Raw genomic sequence first — 21,867 nt, 5'->3', positions numbered from 1 at the left:
TTTCTCTTTTTTATTAATTTTGAAAGCCAACTTACATTCATTTCTATCGCAAGGTGCAAATAAGCTTATTCCAAAATTTGTGAGCATCTGTGAAGTGTGAAGAACCCTCTGAGGTGACGGCGACCTCATACTCCTGGAACTTGTTTGTGAAGACACAAAAAGTTTATTAAGGGATTCTGAAAAATAGACACATATCCTCCTAGTGATCTTGGGCAAATTATGTAATCCTGTTAGCTCTATCTCCTTCCTATTAAACTTGGGCAGAATAATACCTTCATTTTGAAAGATTTTTGTGAGGATTAAATTATATCAAACATGTAATGTATACCTGTCACATAACAGGTTCTCCATTAATGCCTCTTTTCCCTAAATGCTTCTGACATAAACTTTGCTTCCAAAAAATGGATGTTTCAGGTTCTCTGTTAAAGATAAGGGCATGGATGTTTAAACACAAATTTCATTTTATCAAGCCTCCAACCTAAGTCAAAAGGAAGTTGAAAAGGGAAAGGGGAAGCATAAGTGAGTTTCCTTCTAAAGAAAAGGATGAAGAAAGAAGAGCCATTGGAAGGAGAGAGAGCTAGTTCAAATTAGAAGCAGAGAGATGGTAACCATGATAGATTCTTCCCAGATCAGAAGCTTGGGGCTCCCTCTTTCCTCTTTAGAGTATTTGGCTCCAGAAAACAAATATGGGAGCAGGAACCTACAAGGGCTGTTCCTTATTCTTTTTGCTGATGGACATCTTATCAAGTCTTGCTCTAGAGCTAAGAAAGACAATTCTAACATTTAAATATTCTAAGGAAGTTAGATCTAACCATATTAAGGAAGTTATTTGCTGTTTGCTTTTTTTTCCTTTTTTCATTTCAAAGAGAGTTGAGTGCCCTTGCTAAGCTTGTCATCCAATACACGGAAATATAATGTACTTATGTCCCCACCATGAACTCCTCACCCAATGGCATCCCATCCTGTTTGCACACAAATTACTCAAATGGAAATAAGCATTCTCCTAGATGCTGACCCTGCAACTTCTACATGCAAGCACATAGAGCCTGAGTTCCATTAAGTGTTGACTCAAGGGTGCCTGTGAAGTCTCCCCATAACATTCACCGATATAGACCTATCCCTTAACAAGGAGTAGCCCTGGCTGGGAAAGGTTTTCATGAGCCTAATGGTTTTCATGAGCCTAAAACCTATTTCCATTTAATTCCTGTTTACCAAGTACCTAGAGGGAGGCAGCTTCCCGTAGTAGAAGATCTTCAGCTTCAGAGTTAAACCAACCCTGATTGAATCCCACCTTGCCACTTCCACCTTCAGCATCACTATAGGAAGTATTAGGACCTACTTTTCTGGGTGTTTTAAGATTCTATTTGATCTCTAACATAAAGAACTTGGCAGAGTGTCTTGTTACCTCCCTGACCTTGCCTTCCCCTTTGTGCTGGTAATTGTAGTATACACAAATGACAAATACAGAAAAGACAGGATATACAGACGTGAGGCCACAAAAGCAGAGACTGAGATGGTTCTTGACCAAGTCCTCCTATCTGTGGGATGTGCTTCCAAACCCACAGCTGGGTTTGAGCTGGCCTGAAATATGGGGTATCTTAGAGAATTCAGTCGGACTTGAAGACTGAAAAAAATTTTCAGATATTTTCATTTCAGAGGACCCCTTTTCTTCTCAACAGCCTGTGGATGTCTCATGAAGTACACACGAATATATACCAACTTTAGCATAATGCCCATATCACTTAAAAACGGTGATATCTCTTGTCTTGCCTGAGAAAGAGACAAAAGAGCAAGAAAGAAAGAAAAGGAAACTAATGTCTGTCAAACACCCACACCTTTCACTCCCTTGGCTGTGTTCTTTCACACAGCCCTGTAAAGTAGGTATTCACATTCTAACAGATGAGAGCGGAGAAGCTCGGAAAGGCAACTTTACCCAAAGTGACACCCTCAGATGTGGGAGTGCTGAGATTTAAGTCTAGGCTTTCTGCCTCTTGGTCCAGAGAGAGGCAGAAAGGAATCATTTCAGTGACACTATAGAAGTTTCTGTGCCATGGTGTGTTCAGGGCTTTTTCTGTCAAGTTATCCAGCGTGGAATAGAAGAGTGAACATGGGTTTGAGAGTCAAATGTGCCTGTGTCCAAATCCTGGTGCTTACCTTTCCCACCACCCATGTGACCTGTTTAACAATAGAAATTTATTCACAGGCAATAGAAACTTATTCTTCCTTATTTCTTAAGGAAGAAATAAACTGCAGTGGAAATTCTGAAGTATCACTAAATAGAACCTAGCAGTAGTAGAGGGCATGGCTAAGAGTATAGTTTCAGCATTAAACAAACTTGACTTCTAAATGAGAGACAATAAAACATAGCAGTTAAAAACATAGAGCCTGAGGAAAGACGCTGGGCTCCCGTCCCAGTCTGAGACTTAATAGCTCTTTCTACTTAACTCTCTTTGTCTCCGTTTCTTCATCTGTAAAATGGTTAAAATAAAAGTATACACCTCAAAGGATCGTTGTGACCTAGGCGCTGTTGAAATATATGTAAGGTTTTCAGCACAGTACCTGGTACATTTTAGATGCCCAGTAAGTGATTGTTATTACTACTAGTAGTATTACTAGGTACCTGTCTTTGGGCAAGTTATTCTTTCTGGGTTTCAAGTACCTCTCTTCTAAAATGAGGATATAATTATGCTTCAAAGAGATGTTTATGAGAATTCAGCTGGAAATAACAACACGCTTAATACCATTTGGATAGCTATTTTAATAAACTAGATGCCTTCGAGGTTCATCTCTTCTTTGTCGACACTCTTCAGATAAGTTTACAGTTCTGAGTAGTTACCCAAGAATTAGAAATTGCTCTTTTCATTGTTAAACATTAAGTAAAGAATTGTTTTATTCTTAGAGGTATCAAAGTGAAGAGCACATCTAATGCTCACAGCCATCTTCTTGAGGGGTGACTCTCCTCATATTGCTCAGGAAATTGTTTAACTCAGGAAGTCAGAAAATGCTTTCTACTTTCCTCCAGGCAGAACACATAATCACTATATTTCCACATAAAACATCACTGAAATTTTCAACTTTTTCCAATAATCATCAAAAATTGGGTGATTTTCTGCATCTCTCTCACCACTGAGTTAATTTGTGTTGGTTTCAATATCACTGAACAAGAATGTACTGGTCCTTCCTTCAGGCATCTTTGATTAAAGTTAGTTTCTCCTCTTTTATTATATATAATATATAACCTCTATGTCAGTGGGTCTCCCTGAATCTTAGGATCAAAATAAGGTTAACTAAAAGCACTCCTGTGCTATGATATTCAATGCCTCTCCATCCCAGCACCACTTCACAAGGTTTCTGCAAATTTAGGGAACACTAAGTGTTCTAGCAGCTTCCCTGGTGGCTCAGTTGATAAAGAATCTGCCTGCAATGCAGGAGACACAAGTTTGATCCCTGGGTTGGGAAGATCCCCTGGAGGGCGAAATGGCATCTCACTCCAGTATTCTTGCCTGGGAAATCCCATGGACAGAGCAGCCTGGTGGGCTACAGTCCATGTGATAGCAAAAGAGTCAGACACAACTTAGCAATTAAACAACAAGTGTTCTGGCTCTGAGATCTTACTTCTGCTTTAACATTGGTGCTTATGGATTTTCAATAGTTCATTCAACCTATTCTATGTCACACACTATTCTGGGCTCTTTATATGTGGTACAAAGCAAAACATACAAGTCATTTCTCTTTTTTCTCTCCTTCTTCCACACCTTATCAGTATGAATATGGAACATGGCTCTGTTCCTCATGCATGGGTACGCTCAGTCATGTCCAGCTCTTTGCAACCCCATGGACTGTAGCCCACCAGGCCCCTCTGTCCATGGAATTTTCCAGGGAAGAATACTGGAGTGGGTTGCCATGCCTTCCTCCAGGGGATCTTCCCGACCCATGGGTCAAAGAATCTTGTGTCTCCTGCATTGACAGGCAGATTCTTTACCAACTGTGCCACATGTGGAACATGGCTCTATTCCTCAATTACAAGCAAAAATGTTGCATCTTACAGAAGGTACCTGTGTCTATAGCAGACATTACTGGAGGTTTAGGGATGTAACTTGAACAGGAAAGAGGTATAAGAGAGGACTAAATTGCCACCAAATTAATCTTTTTAGTTATGCAGAGGGTTTTTTTTTAAGATAATCTTCTATCCTTTCTCCCTGTTTCAAATTCCTACTATGTTTTAATCCAAAGTTAATGTGATTTCCACCACCTCCATAACGGGTTTTGCAGAAAATATGAAAAGAGCCTGTGGATGAGTCATAAACTCATAATAGCCTTTCCCTTGGCTACTACAGTGGGATCAAAGGGCTTTAAATTATCATGGGTAAGGACTCCATTAAATTTTTAGCCAGGAGCCAAGATTTCTAATTTCTGCTCAAGGGAGGAGGACTATAGGAAGGAGGTGCTGTCATACTTCTGTAACCCAGGTTTAGGAGAAAACCTCAACAAGTCTTAGACAGATAGGACTATGTATCATCTATCCATCTACCCATGCCTTCCTTCATTTGTTCACTCAAAGAGCCTTCATTTAGCACGCCTGTGCCCACAAGACACTGTGCTTATGGCAACACAAAACAAGAGTATAAGACTCTGTGTCCAACTTCAGGGAGATCACAGTCTAGACCTCAACTAAGAAAAAATTGTGATTAAGCAGGATCTGGAAGAAGGCATTGAATTCAACATGTAGAGATGAGGAGATGGGACTTCCAAGTGAAGAAATCAGTCTCTGCAGAGACGCAGAAAGAAACTTGAATCCATACAGCCTTCACTGGCATGGTGAGTGGTGCAGAATAGATGATGAGAGAGAAGCTGCAGGAGAGGAAGAGATGGAGGAGAATCCTGCAGACTTAACCAGGGAAACAGGCACAAAGAGCTCCTCCTCTAAAGAACATTCCTGAATGCTGTGCAGCTCTTAGAGTCTGGACTGTCCTCTGTTGAAATTTGATTCCCTGTAGGAAAATTGACATTATAAGAATTGTGTTTGCACTTAAGGCATCAACTTTCTGAAAACAACTTAATCAAAGGAAAGATCCAGTCCATATATTTTTGTCAGCTATTGCGCTTGACTCTGCAGTCACAAATACCAGAGAGAAACCATATTCATAAAAGACCCCAGCATATGAAGTACCTGATTTCATTGTTCATTTTAGAGAAGGGGAAAAATATAAAAATATTCATATGGTATGATATGATTTTTAAATAAAACTATATATCTTCACAGAATTTAAAGTGAAAAATAAATGAGTAAAATTTTATAGTACCAAGTAAAATAGATCTAAATAGACAGTAATCCATAATAGAGAAATACAAGTTAAATTCTTTCAAAACCTGCCAGTCACTTTCTTTGTTTACTGTGACATAGTTCGTATTATTGTTGTAACTGAAACCCTATGATATTAAAATATCCAGAGTCAAGAAATGCATTTCTATTTCCAATTAAATCTTCTTTAAGAAAATGAGCATGCAAACCACTTTATTTTCACTTTTCAAAGAAAAGGTCAACATAACTCTAAGCCTACTGAAAGAAACTTTTTGAGTTGTTTGAAAGGTCAAGCAGAAAAAAATATTTCTAGAATTTCTACATTTTGATGACTTTAATATAGGAAGTTTTACAATCCAGTATGCTAAATTTTTATTGAAATTTAAAATCTCTTAAAAGACATTTGCAATAAACTTTTTACAAACATCTATTATAGATGGAAATAAAACTAGAAAATGAATCTAACATTTTTATTCAGTTGAATAAATTAGCCATGATACATATATATATAACATATTTATATATATTTAAATACAACAGCGCATGTATTTATGACATACATAAATGTTTCACACCTAGAAGCAACTGTGATCTGTGATGGACGAAGGGAAAAAATAGGAAGTAAGGCTTTAAAATAACTAAACTTTGGTGGTGACATTTGAGGAAAAACAGTATTTAAGTATAAGAAATTAAAAAGAAGTCTTTGTGGTTTTTTGAGTCTGGTGAAATAATACAAGGTTTAAATTAACAAAAACACTCAGAACTATTTGAGTGTTGAAATTTTTTCATCACATCAATATTGACTAAAAGGGGAATAAAAGCTTTTGAGTGTCAGACCTTTCTAAAATGTATTAATGCTTCTCTTCATGTTACTAAATACAATAACTCTATACCTAATTCTTTCTTTGATGAATTGGGATATTACAGTCCTCAGGGCTATTTCTCAGTGTATCTCTCCTTACTGAGTGGCACCCAGATGTAATTGTCAGAGATGGGCTGAATGTATACTGAGTATGGGGCACCTGGAATCTTTAGTATCCTTCAAATGAGATTATTTGTTTGTAAATTAATTTTTTCTTCTAATCATGACATTTTCTTGAAAAATTAATTGAGGATACTGGTTAATTGGGTTTTGGTTTTATTATAACTGAACAGATTGTAAGTGACTAAAAGGAAATAGTGTGATATTGTTAATCTGTGGGGGAGAGAAGACTAATGGTGAATTTTCAGGCAAATAAATTTTGATAGATTTAAACCATTTTGAGCTTTCTTCAATTTAGTATTTAGAGGAATAGCTTAAGTGGAGAACCTAAGACCTTTTATATTTTCTGGGAACCTTTTAAAAGCTTAATAAGCTCTGGCATATGTTGATGTGGTAATAGCTAGGTTCTTAGAGAAATTAACTTCTTCTATACACATAACATCTATCTAGAATTAGAATCAATTTCAGTCTATCTAATGAAATATCAGTATCATGTAGTTGCTTTTCTCTTTGAACCTGGTAAACCATAATGCATTATTTAGAAGGTTGAAATGAGATTAGGCCAAATCTCTTTTAAATGTTAATTTAATCTCTTTTGATAATGTATCTGAGATTCAGGAGAAAGAAAATGTACAGGATAGCAGAGAATTCATCTGTAACAGATTGAGAAAAACTTCATAGGCAACTTAAAATTAATGTTATCAAATCATTCTTCTGCTTATAGTGACTTGAGACACAGATTATAGATATATTTCCAGTAGAGGCGATATAGGCAATCTGCCTAAAATAGAGCGTAGAAATGACTCAACACCTCCATGAACTCAATGGCCCACCGAACTGTTCCAGTCCTTCAGAATTAGGAGCAAGATATGAAGGTGGCGCCTATTTATAATTCATTAGACAAACCAGAGAGCTCGTTAGTAGAAATACATATTTTTGGAACTTATAGAAATGTTTTGACAGATTTAAGGTCCTCTATGTTGAATCCTTTCTTAGACTTTGAAAGTTGAAGGTCATCTTTTTTATTGTGATTACATAACTTTGGTTGAATAGGTTTCATAATATGGCCCTACACTTGTCAGCCTTTGAGCACACAGCACAGTCTATGAATTCATCAGCAATCTAATGGTACCTTGGAATTTTGCAACGGCTACTTTAATGGGCCAGATCCAGACTTGCCTTGTTTTCCTATTGTTAGGGGAAGTTCATTAACTTTTTCATTTCATTACAGTGTAGCCTTATCAAATTATTCTTTTAAAATAATAAATAGCTCTTGAAGATACTATAGACTCCCAGGTACATGTAGAAAATAATTTACTTAGCTAATGGGATTTCACTGATTTATAAAATTATTAGTGCATATTGAATACTCGCTTTTACATGTTATCTATTTGATCATCACAAAAACCCTGCAAAGTCAGTGAGGCAGTTATTAATACTAATTTTACTCTTCAATTGAGAAAACTAAGCTCTCAGCCTTAGGTTACACAAAAATGCAAAATGTTGTTTCTATATCTCAAACCCTGGGTTTCCAACTTCATATCCCATGCTTTGTCAACACAGACCACACCTAACTAACCTCAGTAACCACATATGTATAAAGCCATGTTGCTGCACACTGCTGGGTTAGGGTATCCCTTGACAACTTGGTGGAATTATACCCGCGAAAAAATTGAAACTTCATGACTATTTCTTTCCTGTTCCAGTTTGTCAGTTGAAGGAGAAACTCAAAAGAAAGAAATACGTAATATAGAGAATGGGCTATGAGACTAGGCACAAGGTAAATACTGACTTCAAAACCTCTAGAACATTGACCAGCCAGAATGGCCTACCTGGTTGTCCTCCTAATCTAGGCTTTCACCTTCATGGTTTCAAAGCATGCAGTGGGGGAGAGGTTGTTTTTTTAATAAGCACTTAAGTGGAAGCTTCAAGAGCAAGTTTCATTTATCTATTGATATAATTATGTGTCCTACATTCGAAATTAATCAAACTGTGATTTAGCCAGAAAGTCTGACATCTCAGCAAACTGAACTAGTATATCATCTGTATAACAACAGAAGTGTGAGTTACAGATTAGATGATTAGAAAGACTTTCAGGCACTCCAGGGATCCTGATTCATTTAAAGTCCCCTGTGGACATCAACCCAGGTGACATCTTCATTCTGTACAAGCTGTAAGCTCTACCCCCACAGTAAGCTGCAGAGATATTAGCAAGAACCTTTGAAAAAACTACCTGTGATACATATTATTTTCCAATTATTTTATTTTTTCAATTATTCTGTTTATGTACATAACCACTATATATTGGGAGAAGGCAATGGCACCCCACTCCAGTACTCTTGCCTGGAAAATCCCATGGATGGAGGAGCCTGGTAGGCTGCAGTCCATGAGGTCGCTAAGAGTCGGACACGACTGAGCGACTTCACTTTGACTTTTCACTTTCGTGCATTGGAGAGGGAAATGGCAACCCACTCCAGTGTTGTTGCCTGGAGAATCCCAGGGACTGGGGAGCCTGGTGGGCTGCTGGCTATGGGGTTGCACGGAGTCGGACACGACTGAAGCAACTTAGCAGCAGCAGCAGCAGCAACATTATATGTTGATATTTAGCTGATGTATGTATTATCTAATTGAAGTCTCTAAAAGTTATATAATTTAATAAACTTTTAATTGGGAATTAATTTAAAAATTTGGAAGCATTCAGATTTCAAAATCAAAAGAAATTTGTTTTTCACAAGAAAATTCTTTTCAAGAAGTTCTAAATGTATAATCTGAGGTCATGAGGCTAGAAGCTCAATTCAAGTTTGGGAATGAACACATAACACCTGTTGGCACTGGCTGACCACTCCACTTGAGGCATAGTCTTCATTTGAATTTCTTGTAGGCAATACTTCCTGACAATTACTTAGGTCATAGTCCCAGATGGGATATCACTAAAGTGGCAATTTTGGCCACCTGGGTTGAGCATTTCTAGTTTCCTATATCTAAGAAGTCCTTTTGATCAGATTAGGAATCACAGAAGAAATTAACTGAGAAGCTTAAAATAAAATAAACTTGTAATTGAATTGTCTTTGGATATTTTTAAACAGTTTACTCAGATACAAAAGTAAGATTACTTTGTAATGACAGGGAGTTGTTTCATTATTGTAATAGTTTACTAGGAATCCATAACAAAGTGCCACAGGCTGAGTGGCTTAAACAACAGAAAGTTATTTGCTCACAGTTCTGAAGACTAGAATTCTGAGATTAAGGTGAGAGAAGGATTGGTTTCTTCTGCAGTTTTCTTGGCTTATAGATGACTGTCTTTTCCCGGTGTCTCCATATAACCTTCCTTCTGTGTCCTAATTTCTTCTTATAAGAATACCAATCATATTGGATTAGGACCTACCCTAACATCAATACTCCATTTTAACTTAATTACCACTTTAATAAAGATCTTGACTCCAAATACTGTAACATTCAGAGCTTCTAGGGGGTTAGGCCTTCAGTGTATGAATTTTGGAGGGACATAATTCAGACCATAACAATTATAATCTCAACCCTTTAAAAACTGGTTTCTCATTATCCCTGGTGGCTAGATTCAGCATCCCAGTCTTGCATTGGATCCTTGATTTCTGTGCCTTATTAGTCCTTTTTGATGTGGGTTGTCCCAAGCCTGGTCTCTTATCCATGCTGTGATTATTCTCTGCCTCTGTTGCTGTTACTGAAATACCTTTACTACTTTCATACCTACTGCCCTTCTTTTGTTCCTTATAGCGTCTGAACTCAAGTTCATTCCAGTATTGTCTCTAATAACCAAAAACTACAAACAACCCAAATGTCCATCAACAGTTGAATATGTAAATTGCGGTATATTCAGATAATGAAACACTATACAGAGGAGGGAATGTAATAACTATTGCTACTTATTCCATGGATGAATCTCACAAACACAATGTTGTATCTTTTGCTACCTACTTCATAAGGACACTTAGACCACAGAGTCCATGAACTCAGCAGTCACAGTTCAGTCCAGTTCAGTCACTCAGTCGTGTCCAACTCTTTACGACCCCATGGCCTGCAGCACACCAGGCTTCCCTGTCTATCACCAACTCCCGGAGCTTACTCAAACTCATGTCCATCGCATCGGTGATGCCATCCAGCCATCTCATCCTCTGTCATCCCCTTCTCCTCCCAACTTCAATCTTTCCCAGCATCAGGGACTTTTCAAATGAGTCAGTTCTTCCCATCAGGTAGCCAAAGTATTGGAGTTTCAGCTTCAGCATCAGTTCTTCCAGTGAATATTCAGGACTGATTTCCTTTCGGATTGACTGGTTGAATCTCCTTGCAGTCCAAGGGACTCTCAAGAGTCTTCTCCAACACCACAGTTCAAAAGCATCAATTATTTGGTGCTCAGCTTTCTTTATAGTCCAACTCTCATATCTATACATGACTAATATTTATCGAGTACCTACCATTGCCAGGCATTGTGGAAGTGCTTTCATACATACTCTCATTTAATTCTCACAAATTTATGAAGTAGCTAGGTAGGATTTCTATCCTATTTTCAGAAGGTAAAATGAAGCCTTAGAGAGAATAATTTATAAAAGGCAGAGCTGAGGTTTGAAACTTCTGTCTTCTGACTCCAGTCCCAGTATTGGTGCCAACATGCCACATGGCCATCCTTTGTTCCCTTCCATTGACCATGGATGCTTAACTGGCTCTATACACTGTCAATCTCATGGCCACTCAGTGACTGGGGTTCCCCACTCCAAGGTCTCTTCATACTTTCCCTAGCTCCTCTCCAGAGAATAAGAAAAACTGTTAATCCTTTTAAGGAACCAGAAGGCATTAGGGAGGAGCCAACTCAGATATTGCGTATGACCCCCAGAGGACTATCAAGATAAGCAGAGACACTACAGTCTGATTCATAATATTAGAACAGAAATGGTGAAAGCCTCAGCTTGTCTCTTAGAGCTGTTTCAGGTAAGTCAGGTAGATGGAGTACCCTTAGCTCAGAACTTTTTGGCTAGTAGCTTGTGAATTTAACCTAGTTTCTGTAATTTAGTTTTCCTAAGTTATATCAACAAAACTGGGGCATTTGGTGACTGGAGAACAAACTAGTAAAACACTTGCACCTGCCAGAAAATGATTAAAGCTACAAAGAAGGCTACTGAATAGTCGGATTCCAAGTCCACAGCTCTTATTCATAAATTAGTAATAGAATTTGCCTGAAATATTCATAAAGGGGAATTCAAGTTCACTAGTTACAAGTCCTTCTCTAGAAATAAAATGGACAAAGTACAATTCTACCTCATGACATCTGCATAAATTTGCTTTCTCAAATTCAAAACTTTGGTAATAATACATTTACCATATGGTAATTACATCTATTTTTAAAGGAGGTGGGATTCAATTTCTATGCTCTAAGATAACAACAGTCAACATTTAAAGGCTTCCAATTTGGTAGAGGAATGGAACTCCTTCTTTTGACTTGGAAAAAAAAAAAGAAGTGAAAGTGTTAGTCACTCAGTCCTGTCCACCCCTTTGCAACCTGATGGACTGTAGCCTGCCAGGCTCCTTTGTCCATGCGATTCTCCAGGCAAGGATACTTGAGTGGGTAGCCATTCTCTTCACCAGGGGATCTTCCCAACCCGGGGATTAAACCCACATCTTCTGCATTGCAGGCAGATTCTTTACTGTCTGAGCCACAATAAATAGATTTTACTTACTAGGCGCAAGAAGTTAGGATGTGTGTATGTGCTCAATTGTGTCCAGCTCTTTGTGACCCCATGAACTATAGCTCACCAGGCTCCTCTGTCCATAGGATTTCCCTGGCAAGAATCCTGGAGTGGGTTGCCATTTCCTCTTCCAGGAGATCTTCCTGACCCAGGGATCAAACTCTCATCTCCTTTATCTCCTTCACTGCAGGCATATTCTTTACCGTTGAGCCACCGGGAAAGCCCAAGAAGTTGGGGGATGCATCTAATCACTGAAAAGAAAAAGAGTTTCATGGGTAATCACTTCAAGGGAACTGTTTCATGGTCTTAACCACATATTTACCTACAGGGATTCTTATTCATTATATTTCCTTTGGAAAACTTTCCAATCAGGAATAAATGGGAAAGACAGAAATGATAAATCAGTGTTTTGTACATGGTTCCTGCCGAGTTTCCTTCCCACTAGTCTTCCACATTCTACTATCTTGTATAGGACATCACCTTGGCTAACTACAAACACTTAGAAACCAGACCTCAATACCTCTTCCCTAACCCCTTCCAGGAATAGACCTTTTCTCACCTCCCCCTATGCCTTAAAACATCACTGATTCAACAGAGTTTAAGCAATTATCCATGCTGGTGATGTATGATTCTCATAACACCTTACTTTCTCTTAAGTGTTGGACATCCATCCATTTGTGCACATCAGATACAAGTCTGGAGTGCTTGTATTTGAAAAGAAAAAAAATAACAAAATAATCTTTAGGATTTTATGTTTTCAGTCATTTTGCTTAAAAATACGCTCAATATTAAGGTGAAATAGGTTCCAAATAATTTAGAGCGACATTAATCAGAGTAAGCCTAATAATAAAACTTCACTAATTGAGAACTGTTATAGATGATAGGGGAACAAAGTGTTGTGACTTTGACCTTTTGTCAAGAAAGCTCGCTAAGCAGAGTAAATAAGCCTGGGGGTAAGGTGGGAGTGAGATGGGGAATGTTTAATCTTCTCCAGAGAACAAACAAATGGTAAATTGTGAGCAAATGGATCTTATTAATTAGAAGGAAGTCTTATCTGTCCTTCAGAGCCAATTTTAAGCATCTTTACTTGGCAACACTTTATTAATTTTAATGAATTTTTATTTAGATACTTGAAACTATTTCATTTCTTTAAATGTCTAATTCAGACTTTTTATGTAATTCAAAATCACCTTCTGTCAAATTTGGCCATATTATGTGATTTCAATACCTTAAATAATTTGCAAAGGTTTTTAATAGTTACTTGTATATACTGAGTAAACTTGAGTCTCTTATCACTATACCAAATAATGCAAGTAGTTCAGAAGAAACAAGCACAACCTTTGCTCACACAAGGTAGTTCCATTGATAAAACAGTCACAGAACCTTTTTTCTCAATGAAGGATTATATAGCAAGGTGCCCAGGAGAAGCTTAATCTGTATGTACAACTCAGAAATTTTGGGTATGGGGCAATTCTGTTCCTCAAGAGACCCAGGTCCCTTTTCTAAGTGTAATTAGAAAAAATGATAAGGAGTGTTTTGGACTCAATTGGTGACTCTGGTCACTGAAGGCTGATTTGTTTTTTTAAAAAAGAGATACTGACTCGCTTCCTCAAAAGTACTCTTGGATGGTCAAGAAGACACTCTGAGGCAGGAGAGACTAAAGTGCTGAGGCCTAATTTTCTGGGGAGAGACAACAGTTTAAGAGTCACCATCAGTTTTACACGCCAGTGTGTTCTGCTTCAGGACTAAATGTTCCAAGTTTTCTGAGTGTGTTTTAAGAACTACAAGATGAGAGCTACTGATTGGGCACCCATTATGATTTTTGACTGCTTTTAGGGGAGATTCTTTGACTGCTAATAAGAATAGTAAGAGCAAGAGTGGTGGTTAGGGACCTGTTAGGGCAGGAACAGCTGTGATGGAAGTGCTGAGGGAGTGGTGGAAGCAGTCACTGCCAAAATGGGCCACCCAGAGGTGGGAGAGAGAGCAGCTCCAGGGATAGCACCCTGGCTGTTGAGAAGACAGTAACCCAGGGTCAACTGGCATACTAGGCACAGTGAACACAATTCAGAAGGCCCAAGATACTCCTCAGGACCCATGAAAATGCTTTCATTGTATCAGTCTTAAAAATCAGAATCCCTCAAATGACTATTATAATAAGGAATTTGTAATATTAATAACAAATCTGGTCTGGATTATGTTTTTCTTGATACAGCTTAGTCATAAAATACAACCTTCTATATTTTTTATGGAAAAAAGGTCCCATTAAAGCAAAAGTTTGAGGACCTATAGAAGTCATGAAGATCCCCCTACAGCAATCATTCAGGCCAAGGACAATGAGTGTGCATGCAGAGAGCTTAAAATCCCAGGGACTTTCATGTGTGGAGGTTTAGAATTAAAGAGATTGTTGCCCATGGCTCTCCCATCACCACATACACATATACCACATACAGCAAAAAGTACCAAATAACACAAACTGAAGATATAGGAGTTATATGGTAGTGGTTTAGTTGCTAAGTTGTGTCTGACTCTTGCAACCCCATGAACTGTAGTCCATCAGGCTCCTCTGTGCATGGTATTGGTAACTTCTTGATTTACCAAGCAAGAATGCTGGAGTGGTTTGCCATTCCCTCTCCAAGGGATCTTCCCAACCCAGGGATTGAACCTGGGTCTCCTGCCTGGCAGGCAGAGTCTTTAGCAACTGAGCCACCAGGGGAGCCCCATGGGAGTTATATCATAGAATGTAATTAGAATCAGTCCTCATTCACACCAGAAGACTTCATGGAAAAGGTGATGGTTTGGAGAGTCATCTGGAAAAAAACAATGCTACAGTGAAAACAAAAAAGATAGTAAGAAAGATATGGAGAATCAACTAAATGTCCTTCTTTTAAATGCCATGTGACATTATTTTAACTAAAGGCATCAATTTCTTTACTGCAACTTGACTACCCTTAATAAAGAATCAATAATCAAATTATTTCCAGCTATAAACAAATCATTGAACCAGTGGTGAATTCATTATGATTTGTGAATTCCACATATGAGTCACTAATTAAGAAAAGAGAGAATTCTGTCCGTGCTTCCCAATTATTTACATCCAGATCTGTGCTTCCTTCAGGATGTTTAGAAACAATGATTGACCAGTATGTTCAGATTTAGTTCTACTTGTAAATTTTAAAATTTACAAAAAATTTTGTTGACGGGGGAAGAAGGGAATGAGTTAAATGTTACTGTAATAGAATGGTTTAAGCCCTACTCTATGTTGGAGGAAATCCACAGGAACACACAACTAGGAAAGGACATAATGTGGTAGGCAGAGATCGCCACCATTCAAGGAATATTGCTCTGACATTTTCCTGTGTTGAAAGAGAAGTTTGAAGAGAGCATGACACTTTCCATGACATTTACCTTCTCAAGTAAAAAAGGTTATCCTGGCTCTGCATATAAGCAACAAGAATAGCCATCAGAAATTAGCCTTTTTGTGACCAGTTTGTGCATGTAAGTCCAGGGTCTGGAGCTTATGAGATATATAATTTTTCAACATATGCAATACTGAATATCAGTTCATTTCAAACAGTTGTGCTAAAATGACCCAAATGGCAGGTATTTGCTTATATATATATTATGTATGAGGAAAATATATTCAATGCATTCATACTTGTAAACCTGATTGTAGTTCATCCTTAAAACAATGATAAAAATGATGTTTAAGTTACAAATTCCATAGTAGCAGCAACTACAAAATTGCTGATGATGTACTGAGTCACTCTGAAATTACTTTATTTCATGTGTCCAAAATAGATCTCAGGATAATTCTAGTAAACATGGTATTTAGTGGCATTGAGTTAGCATTTAAAAAGAATTAGAGAGATGCTAAAACTTATAAATCTCTATTAAGATCTACAGAACAGAAAGAAGTGTGTATACGTGAGATGCTTAGGTTGGTTTTCTGTGAAATAGTTGAAACAAACACATTTTTTTAGAAATGTGCTCATGAGTGAAGTTGTGGGTGGCTAATTCTTACTGACCATTTCCACCTCACAAAGCCAGATGGAGAGAGAGCAGAGTGGTAGACGAGGAAGCACACAGGCTGGGAGGTGGGTCTGGGTTCCCATCCTGGATTAGCTCTGAGGCCTTGGCTAAATCACACTGTACTGTCTCTGAGCCTCAAAGCCCACAACTGTCTAGCAAAGACAATAATATCATCTAGCCCACAGAGTTCTCATGAGATCAAATCAATAAAAACATGCAAAACACCCAGCAGCATGCTCAGCACACAGTAGCTTCTCCAAAGAGGTTAGATCCCTTCTCTGCAAGACAGACCTGGAGCCAGCACCTCATCTGAGGATACCTGATACCTTCACAGCCTGATACCCAGCCTAAGATTCTGTGACTTCCGGTGTTTTCTAGGGCTTCCCTGGTGCCTCAGATAGTAACAGAATCCTCCTGCAATGCAGGAGACCTGGGTTCCATCTCTGGGTCAGAAGTTCCCATGGAGAAGGGAATGGCACCCAACTCCAGTATTCTTGCCTGGAGAATCCCATCTACTCTGTTTCTTACATTCTATATTAAAAAAATAGAAGTGGGACAAAATTGAGTTTTCATAATAAACGTTAGTGTCATTACTGTACTCCCTGTGTTTCATTCATTTATGCCTGGTGTTCTAATAGAAATTAAAAGATTATTCTCAAGAATTATTATTTCTTAGAAAAGCTACTATTTTATATATTTCATTTGTGAACAAACAAAATGATAAAGAAACTTTAAAAAATCAAAGAATTTTCTCTAGCAAATCACGCAAAATGAAAGACATTTCCCTTTATGCTGATACTGTTTTCCAGTCAAAAATATCTCAAGAGATTAAATGAGCAAGTGGAAAAAGGTGATTTTGAAGTATTATTTGAAAAGAAATGGGCTGATATAATTTCTGGAGGGTGTCATGATGTGATAATCAACTTACAAAGTTTCACTGTTCCTTTCTGTTGTGGCTAGAATGATGTACAAGCATACTGGCTTAATGTAATCTAAACCCATTTATATGCTTGAGTGTATAGTCAGTATATATTTCCTTTTTGTTGTCCTCATGTTGTTTCAAATAATAGATTAATATTGATCTTTTGGTGTAGTTATATTTAAAAAATTGAACTTGAAGTATGAATAACTATGTGTATTTCTTTCTTACAATGTTTTAAGTCACTGAATTTAAAAAAGAAAAGTAAAACGTGTGCAGTTGTATTACTGTTAGTCCTACAGAGCTGCTGATAAGCCAAGTTGTATAGTTTCATGAATTGCCAACTCAGTTACCTACCAGATTCTGAATTCTAGAAGCATTATCCCACAAGATAAATGGACAAGTCAGAAATAACACAGCTTGATTTTAAGATAAAATCTTGATTTTAATTTTTAAGTGGCAATATGACCTGGGGGGATCTTGCTTTGACATGTAAGTGCGTTCACATGACTTGGCAGTGGTTTTAGACGCTCTGTCTGAACTGTGGACATGTCACGTGGCCAACCTTCCCACTCTGTTCTGGAGCTGTACCACACTTCTGAAACAGTGAAGTTCATCGGGTAATAACTCAAAAGCCAAGAGGCTGTAAAGGAAACAAAGTTGCTAGCAGGCACTAACCTGGGTGTCATGACTTTTTTCAGGTAGTAGGTGTAACCTTGAAGAAAAAGTGGCACTGTCTTCAAAAAAGTGACCTGACCCTGGCTTTGGTGGGTTTTTCTGCAAGAAATAAAAAGCACCGCATGTGTTTATTATATATCCTTTCTAGCTGACCACTGCTTTGTTCTAGAGTTCAGCATGAAAGGACTAATTTTTGTTTTGGTTTGGTTTTGTTTTAGTGAAATGGCATGTCCGTTGCTAATTCTAGCTATTATAGTTGCACATGTGAAAAATACCTATACATTGTTTACGGATTGGTAGCATTTCAAATAAATAGTATATTGAAATACCGACCTGAAATTTTTTGAGATGCTTATCAATTGATTTTATTTCTTAGCCCAAGGAAAGAATCTGAATTATTATTTTTTCAATTATAACTTGTAACATTAGATATGTTTTTAAAATATATTAGGAATTTAATATAAGCATGCCACTTTGTTTATTGCTATATTATTACACTTCTCGGAGCATGGAAAAAATTCTTCACAAATGATTTTGCTCTTTTGAAAAAATACGCTGCAAAAATATGTTAAACTATATAAAGTTTGTAAATGAGTGTAGCTTATAAAGACATACTGATCTTATTGTATATAATGTTTTATCCAAGTAATTTTTACATGTTGAAAACATGTCAAATAGCTTAGCAGTGCCATGGATCATTTTCCAGAATTCAGAACTGTATGTATATTAGGAAGTTGACAGTGCTTTACTAAAGGAAACACCTGGGATCGTTACGTACCCCGATTTGTTATACAGTTAACCACTGTTTCCCTTTATTCCTTCAGAATTCAATTAATCTAAGCATTGTAGCCATATAAACTTTTCAGAACACTTAAGAAAATTACTGCTGTTATATCTGCTCAATAAAATCTCTAATAGTTGATATTGTATTGTAGAAATAACACATTATTGTTCAATAATGCTAGTTCTTAAGTTAACAAACCAAAGAAACAAGCTTTCAGCATAGTAAAGAGATTCACACAGTTTTAAATGTAGTAACTAGACAAAGTTTTTCTTGGTTCTCATAAATAAAAACTGCCGCTCATTACATTTTAGAAAGGCAACGCTTGAAAAAATGGATATTCTGCTTCCTAGAGTCAACCTACCTTCTAAATACTTAAAGCCCTGTGCAAACCAAAGATAATAATGTAAGTCTATCCTTTTTAGTTGCATAGAGACTATCAAGATTTATTAATCTTTGGAGTTAATATTGACCCTAGCTCTTAACTTCCTTTCAGACAACGGACCCTCATATGTCCATTTTTGTTTCCTGGCCTATGGTATCTCTGTATGCTGCATCTGTATTTTACATAAATTTGCAACACAGATAGTCACATTGTACCTAGTATAAGGTTGTTTTCTCCAGGGAGGCTCTGCCCACAGACCAAGGACAGTGGAAGTTTTTGTTTTTAAAGTGCTTAAAGATGATTTAATTTTTACATAGTATGAGATGTTGCTAATTGGGTTGGGAAGGTGATATTTTGTTTTCTGTTTGTTTTTTTCTATTATGCCTTATGTACCCTCAAAAACATAATAAACTAAAACCATAGAAAGCCAGCATACCCCTTACAGTCCATAATTATGTTTGTGTGAGACCAAAAAATTGTACATATCAGTATATCAGTGCCTCTATTATTAATCATCCTTTATTTACATGTGAATTTATGAGATTCTCCAATTAAAAGACATTTCTAAAATTCTATGAACATTTTTTTATCTCAAGAACATTGAGAGTTGCATTTTTTTCCATAGTACCTCCCCAAAATAAACAAGCTGGGTGAATTTCTGTGACTTTAGGCTGCTGAACAATTTTTAGAGGTTTTATGACACATTTATTTTTTGTGCCCAATCCAATCAAAAGTGACAGACACCAGAGACCACCCAGCAAAATTCCTCTGTGGGAGTGAGACCCTGATCCTAATCCCTATCCTAGACTCCTTACTGTCATTTAAAACACTTAGAGATTATACAGGAATAATTTTAAATGAACATAACAGGCAATCCATAGTGTTTTAAAATCAATGCTAAAAAAATTGTCGTCATGTAAATTGCCTTAAAATATATTATACATATAAAATACTATGTTAAAATTAAATATAATATGTCAGCTGTAAAGGTGAAAAAGTAGTTAACTAAAAAGTTCACAGATAATCTTTTTTCAGATTTCATGTGTTTTCTCCTCAGCCAAAAGCCTCAAGATTCACTTGCAGCAGCCTACCTCTTCATTTATGTTGGATTGCTCTTAAACATTAGAATATCTTGTGATAAATAATAAGTTAAAGATTTCTCCTGACACAAGTCATTGTTGATTTCACTGTTATAGGGAAAAGGCTCTAGGGCGGCAGATAAGGCTGTTGCCATGGTGATGAAGGAGATACCGAGGGAGGAGTCTGCTGAAGAAAAGCCCCTCCTTACTATGACATCACAGGTGGGCAGACCCTTAGGGTTCCTGTAGGAAGCTGACATATGTTAATATATCAGATATTGTGATTTTTAACTAGAAAAAAAAAAAAACATTAACTCGATCCAATTTTTAAAAAACATAGTTTCAATGAAACAATTATACAGTATAAAACGAAAACCAAAATTACTTAAATGAAAATTCCATCATTTAGTTACATATTCGTGGATATTAATTTTCATTACTCAACTTTAGTTAAGAAAAGAAAATGCATGTGCAAGTAAAACATGTTGCTTCTTTATAAAGGAGTCTTGTTAACAACTTTGGGAAAGTACAATTAAGATAATGGTACATTTGAACAACAACAACCAAAAAAAAATTCCTGTGGATAAATACAACTTTATTGCATACATATGTCAGTTTACCAGTAGAATATCTAAATTTTCTTAAATGTTAAATATATTTATGTTGTGACTATGCATACTACATATATGTCTATACATATTTATGTGGATGAGTAATTTACAGGAATGAGCCAGAAGTCCCTGAGTCCCCATGCAGAAAATGGCATTTGTGATCCCTCTTCTATTTGGTGACCTTGGCAACAAAAATATCATCTCTATTAAAAGCACATGAGGGCCATTTTCAGCATTTATTATAACAAGTATAGAAAAAGGTTTACATTTGTATGCAAAGACATGCCGAGAGTGAATCCTGTATGTCCTCAGGGACTTTTGAAACACCCTGTAAAATCCACATACATATGTATAATATACTCATCACCACTCTGTGGAACTATCAGTTTTAAATTCTTAAATGCAAAATATTTTTACTTGCATTTATCTTATAATTTAGATTAGATTGTTATATTAAACATTTTTTTTTCCATAATGCAATAGTAAGTGCAGTGATTCAGTTCCAATTATATGAACATATCTCAATTTAGAAAAATGTCCATTTAAATTCCTCATGAAAGGCATTTATATCAAAAGCTAAATTATGGCAACTTATTTTTAGAAGAGCATCAGATCACATCCCCAGCTGCTGCCAACATGTGTGGTTTTATTTTATTCTAAACACTATGTTGTAAGTAATGAAAATTATAACATATTACATTAAAATGGAATAATAAAAGTTATTGACGATTCCCAGGACTTTGGGATAATCTTATGTTGTGAGTTTTTTTTTTTTTTTAGTTTTTGTTTTGTTTTATCCAAAAGAAGAGATGCTTCTTGCCAATGACACAAGTAATCATTGGAAAGATATTTGCTTGATATTTATCAAGGCCTCCATTCTTTAGTTAGTTTACATGGTAAAACATGTACAGTTTTACATTGATTTCCTGCCCTTTGTAGAATCCATGTCCAAAATATACAGTCCACAGTTCCTCAGGTAAATGCTATGGGAGGTGAGAACTACTTGGAATTCTTGGCTAATGGTAGAACCATATTCACCAGTAGATAAGACCTATCCAAATTTGCAGTTGGCGTAATTGTGCTGCAACAAATCATTTCAGGACATCAGAATTTAGCACAGGCTCTAGTGCCCAATAATCCTTTTCAAATGTCCAAAATTACCTTAATAACCTAAACTAAATTTAATGCAAAATAAGAATTTGGATTTTTTTAATCAGAAAAGAAACTGCGATTATTACCATTTTCTCATATTCAGAATATTTGTGTGTACCAAGTTCCTCTTTAATCCCTGTCTAATGTTGCATTAACTGTTTTTGAAGTAATAGTTACAATTTACTGCATGAAGATGATCTAATGCTTTCTTTGATGCATCATATTCTTGTTG

General features: G+C 36.7%; 1 protein-coding gene across 20 annotated transcripts in view; it reads left to right on the top strand.

Moving 5' to 3' along the window:
• The window catches only part of PEX5L (peroxisomal biogenesis factor 5 like), a 334,399-nt gene that overhangs the window by 127,514 nt on the left and 185,018 nt on the right, over positions 1-21,867 (top strand). For 12 of the 20 annotated variants that reach the window (XM_086395544.1, XM_086395524.1, XM_086395484.1 and 9 more), the window contains one exon: positions 19,990-20,094. The exons of the other annotated variants lie outside the window; for them this stretch is intronic. In XM_086395544.1, the coding sequence (XP_086251670.1) occupies positions 19,990-20,094 (105 nt within the window). The remainder of the gene's footprint in view (positions 1-19,989; positions 20,095-21,867) is intronic. 20 annotated transcript variants of the gene reach the window in all.

This window comes from Bos grunniens, chromosome 1 (assembly GCF_055505025.1).
Source record: "Bos grunniens cultivar Pamir isolate PY7600 chromosome 1, Bosgru_T2T1.0, whole genome shotgun sequence".
Taxonomy (NCBI): domain Eukaryota; kingdom Metazoa; phylum Chordata; class Mammalia; order Artiodactyla; family Bovidae; genus Bos; species Bos grunniens.
Note: the sequence above shows the minus strand (reverse complement) of the source record. Positions and strands in the feature narration are given on the sequence as shown.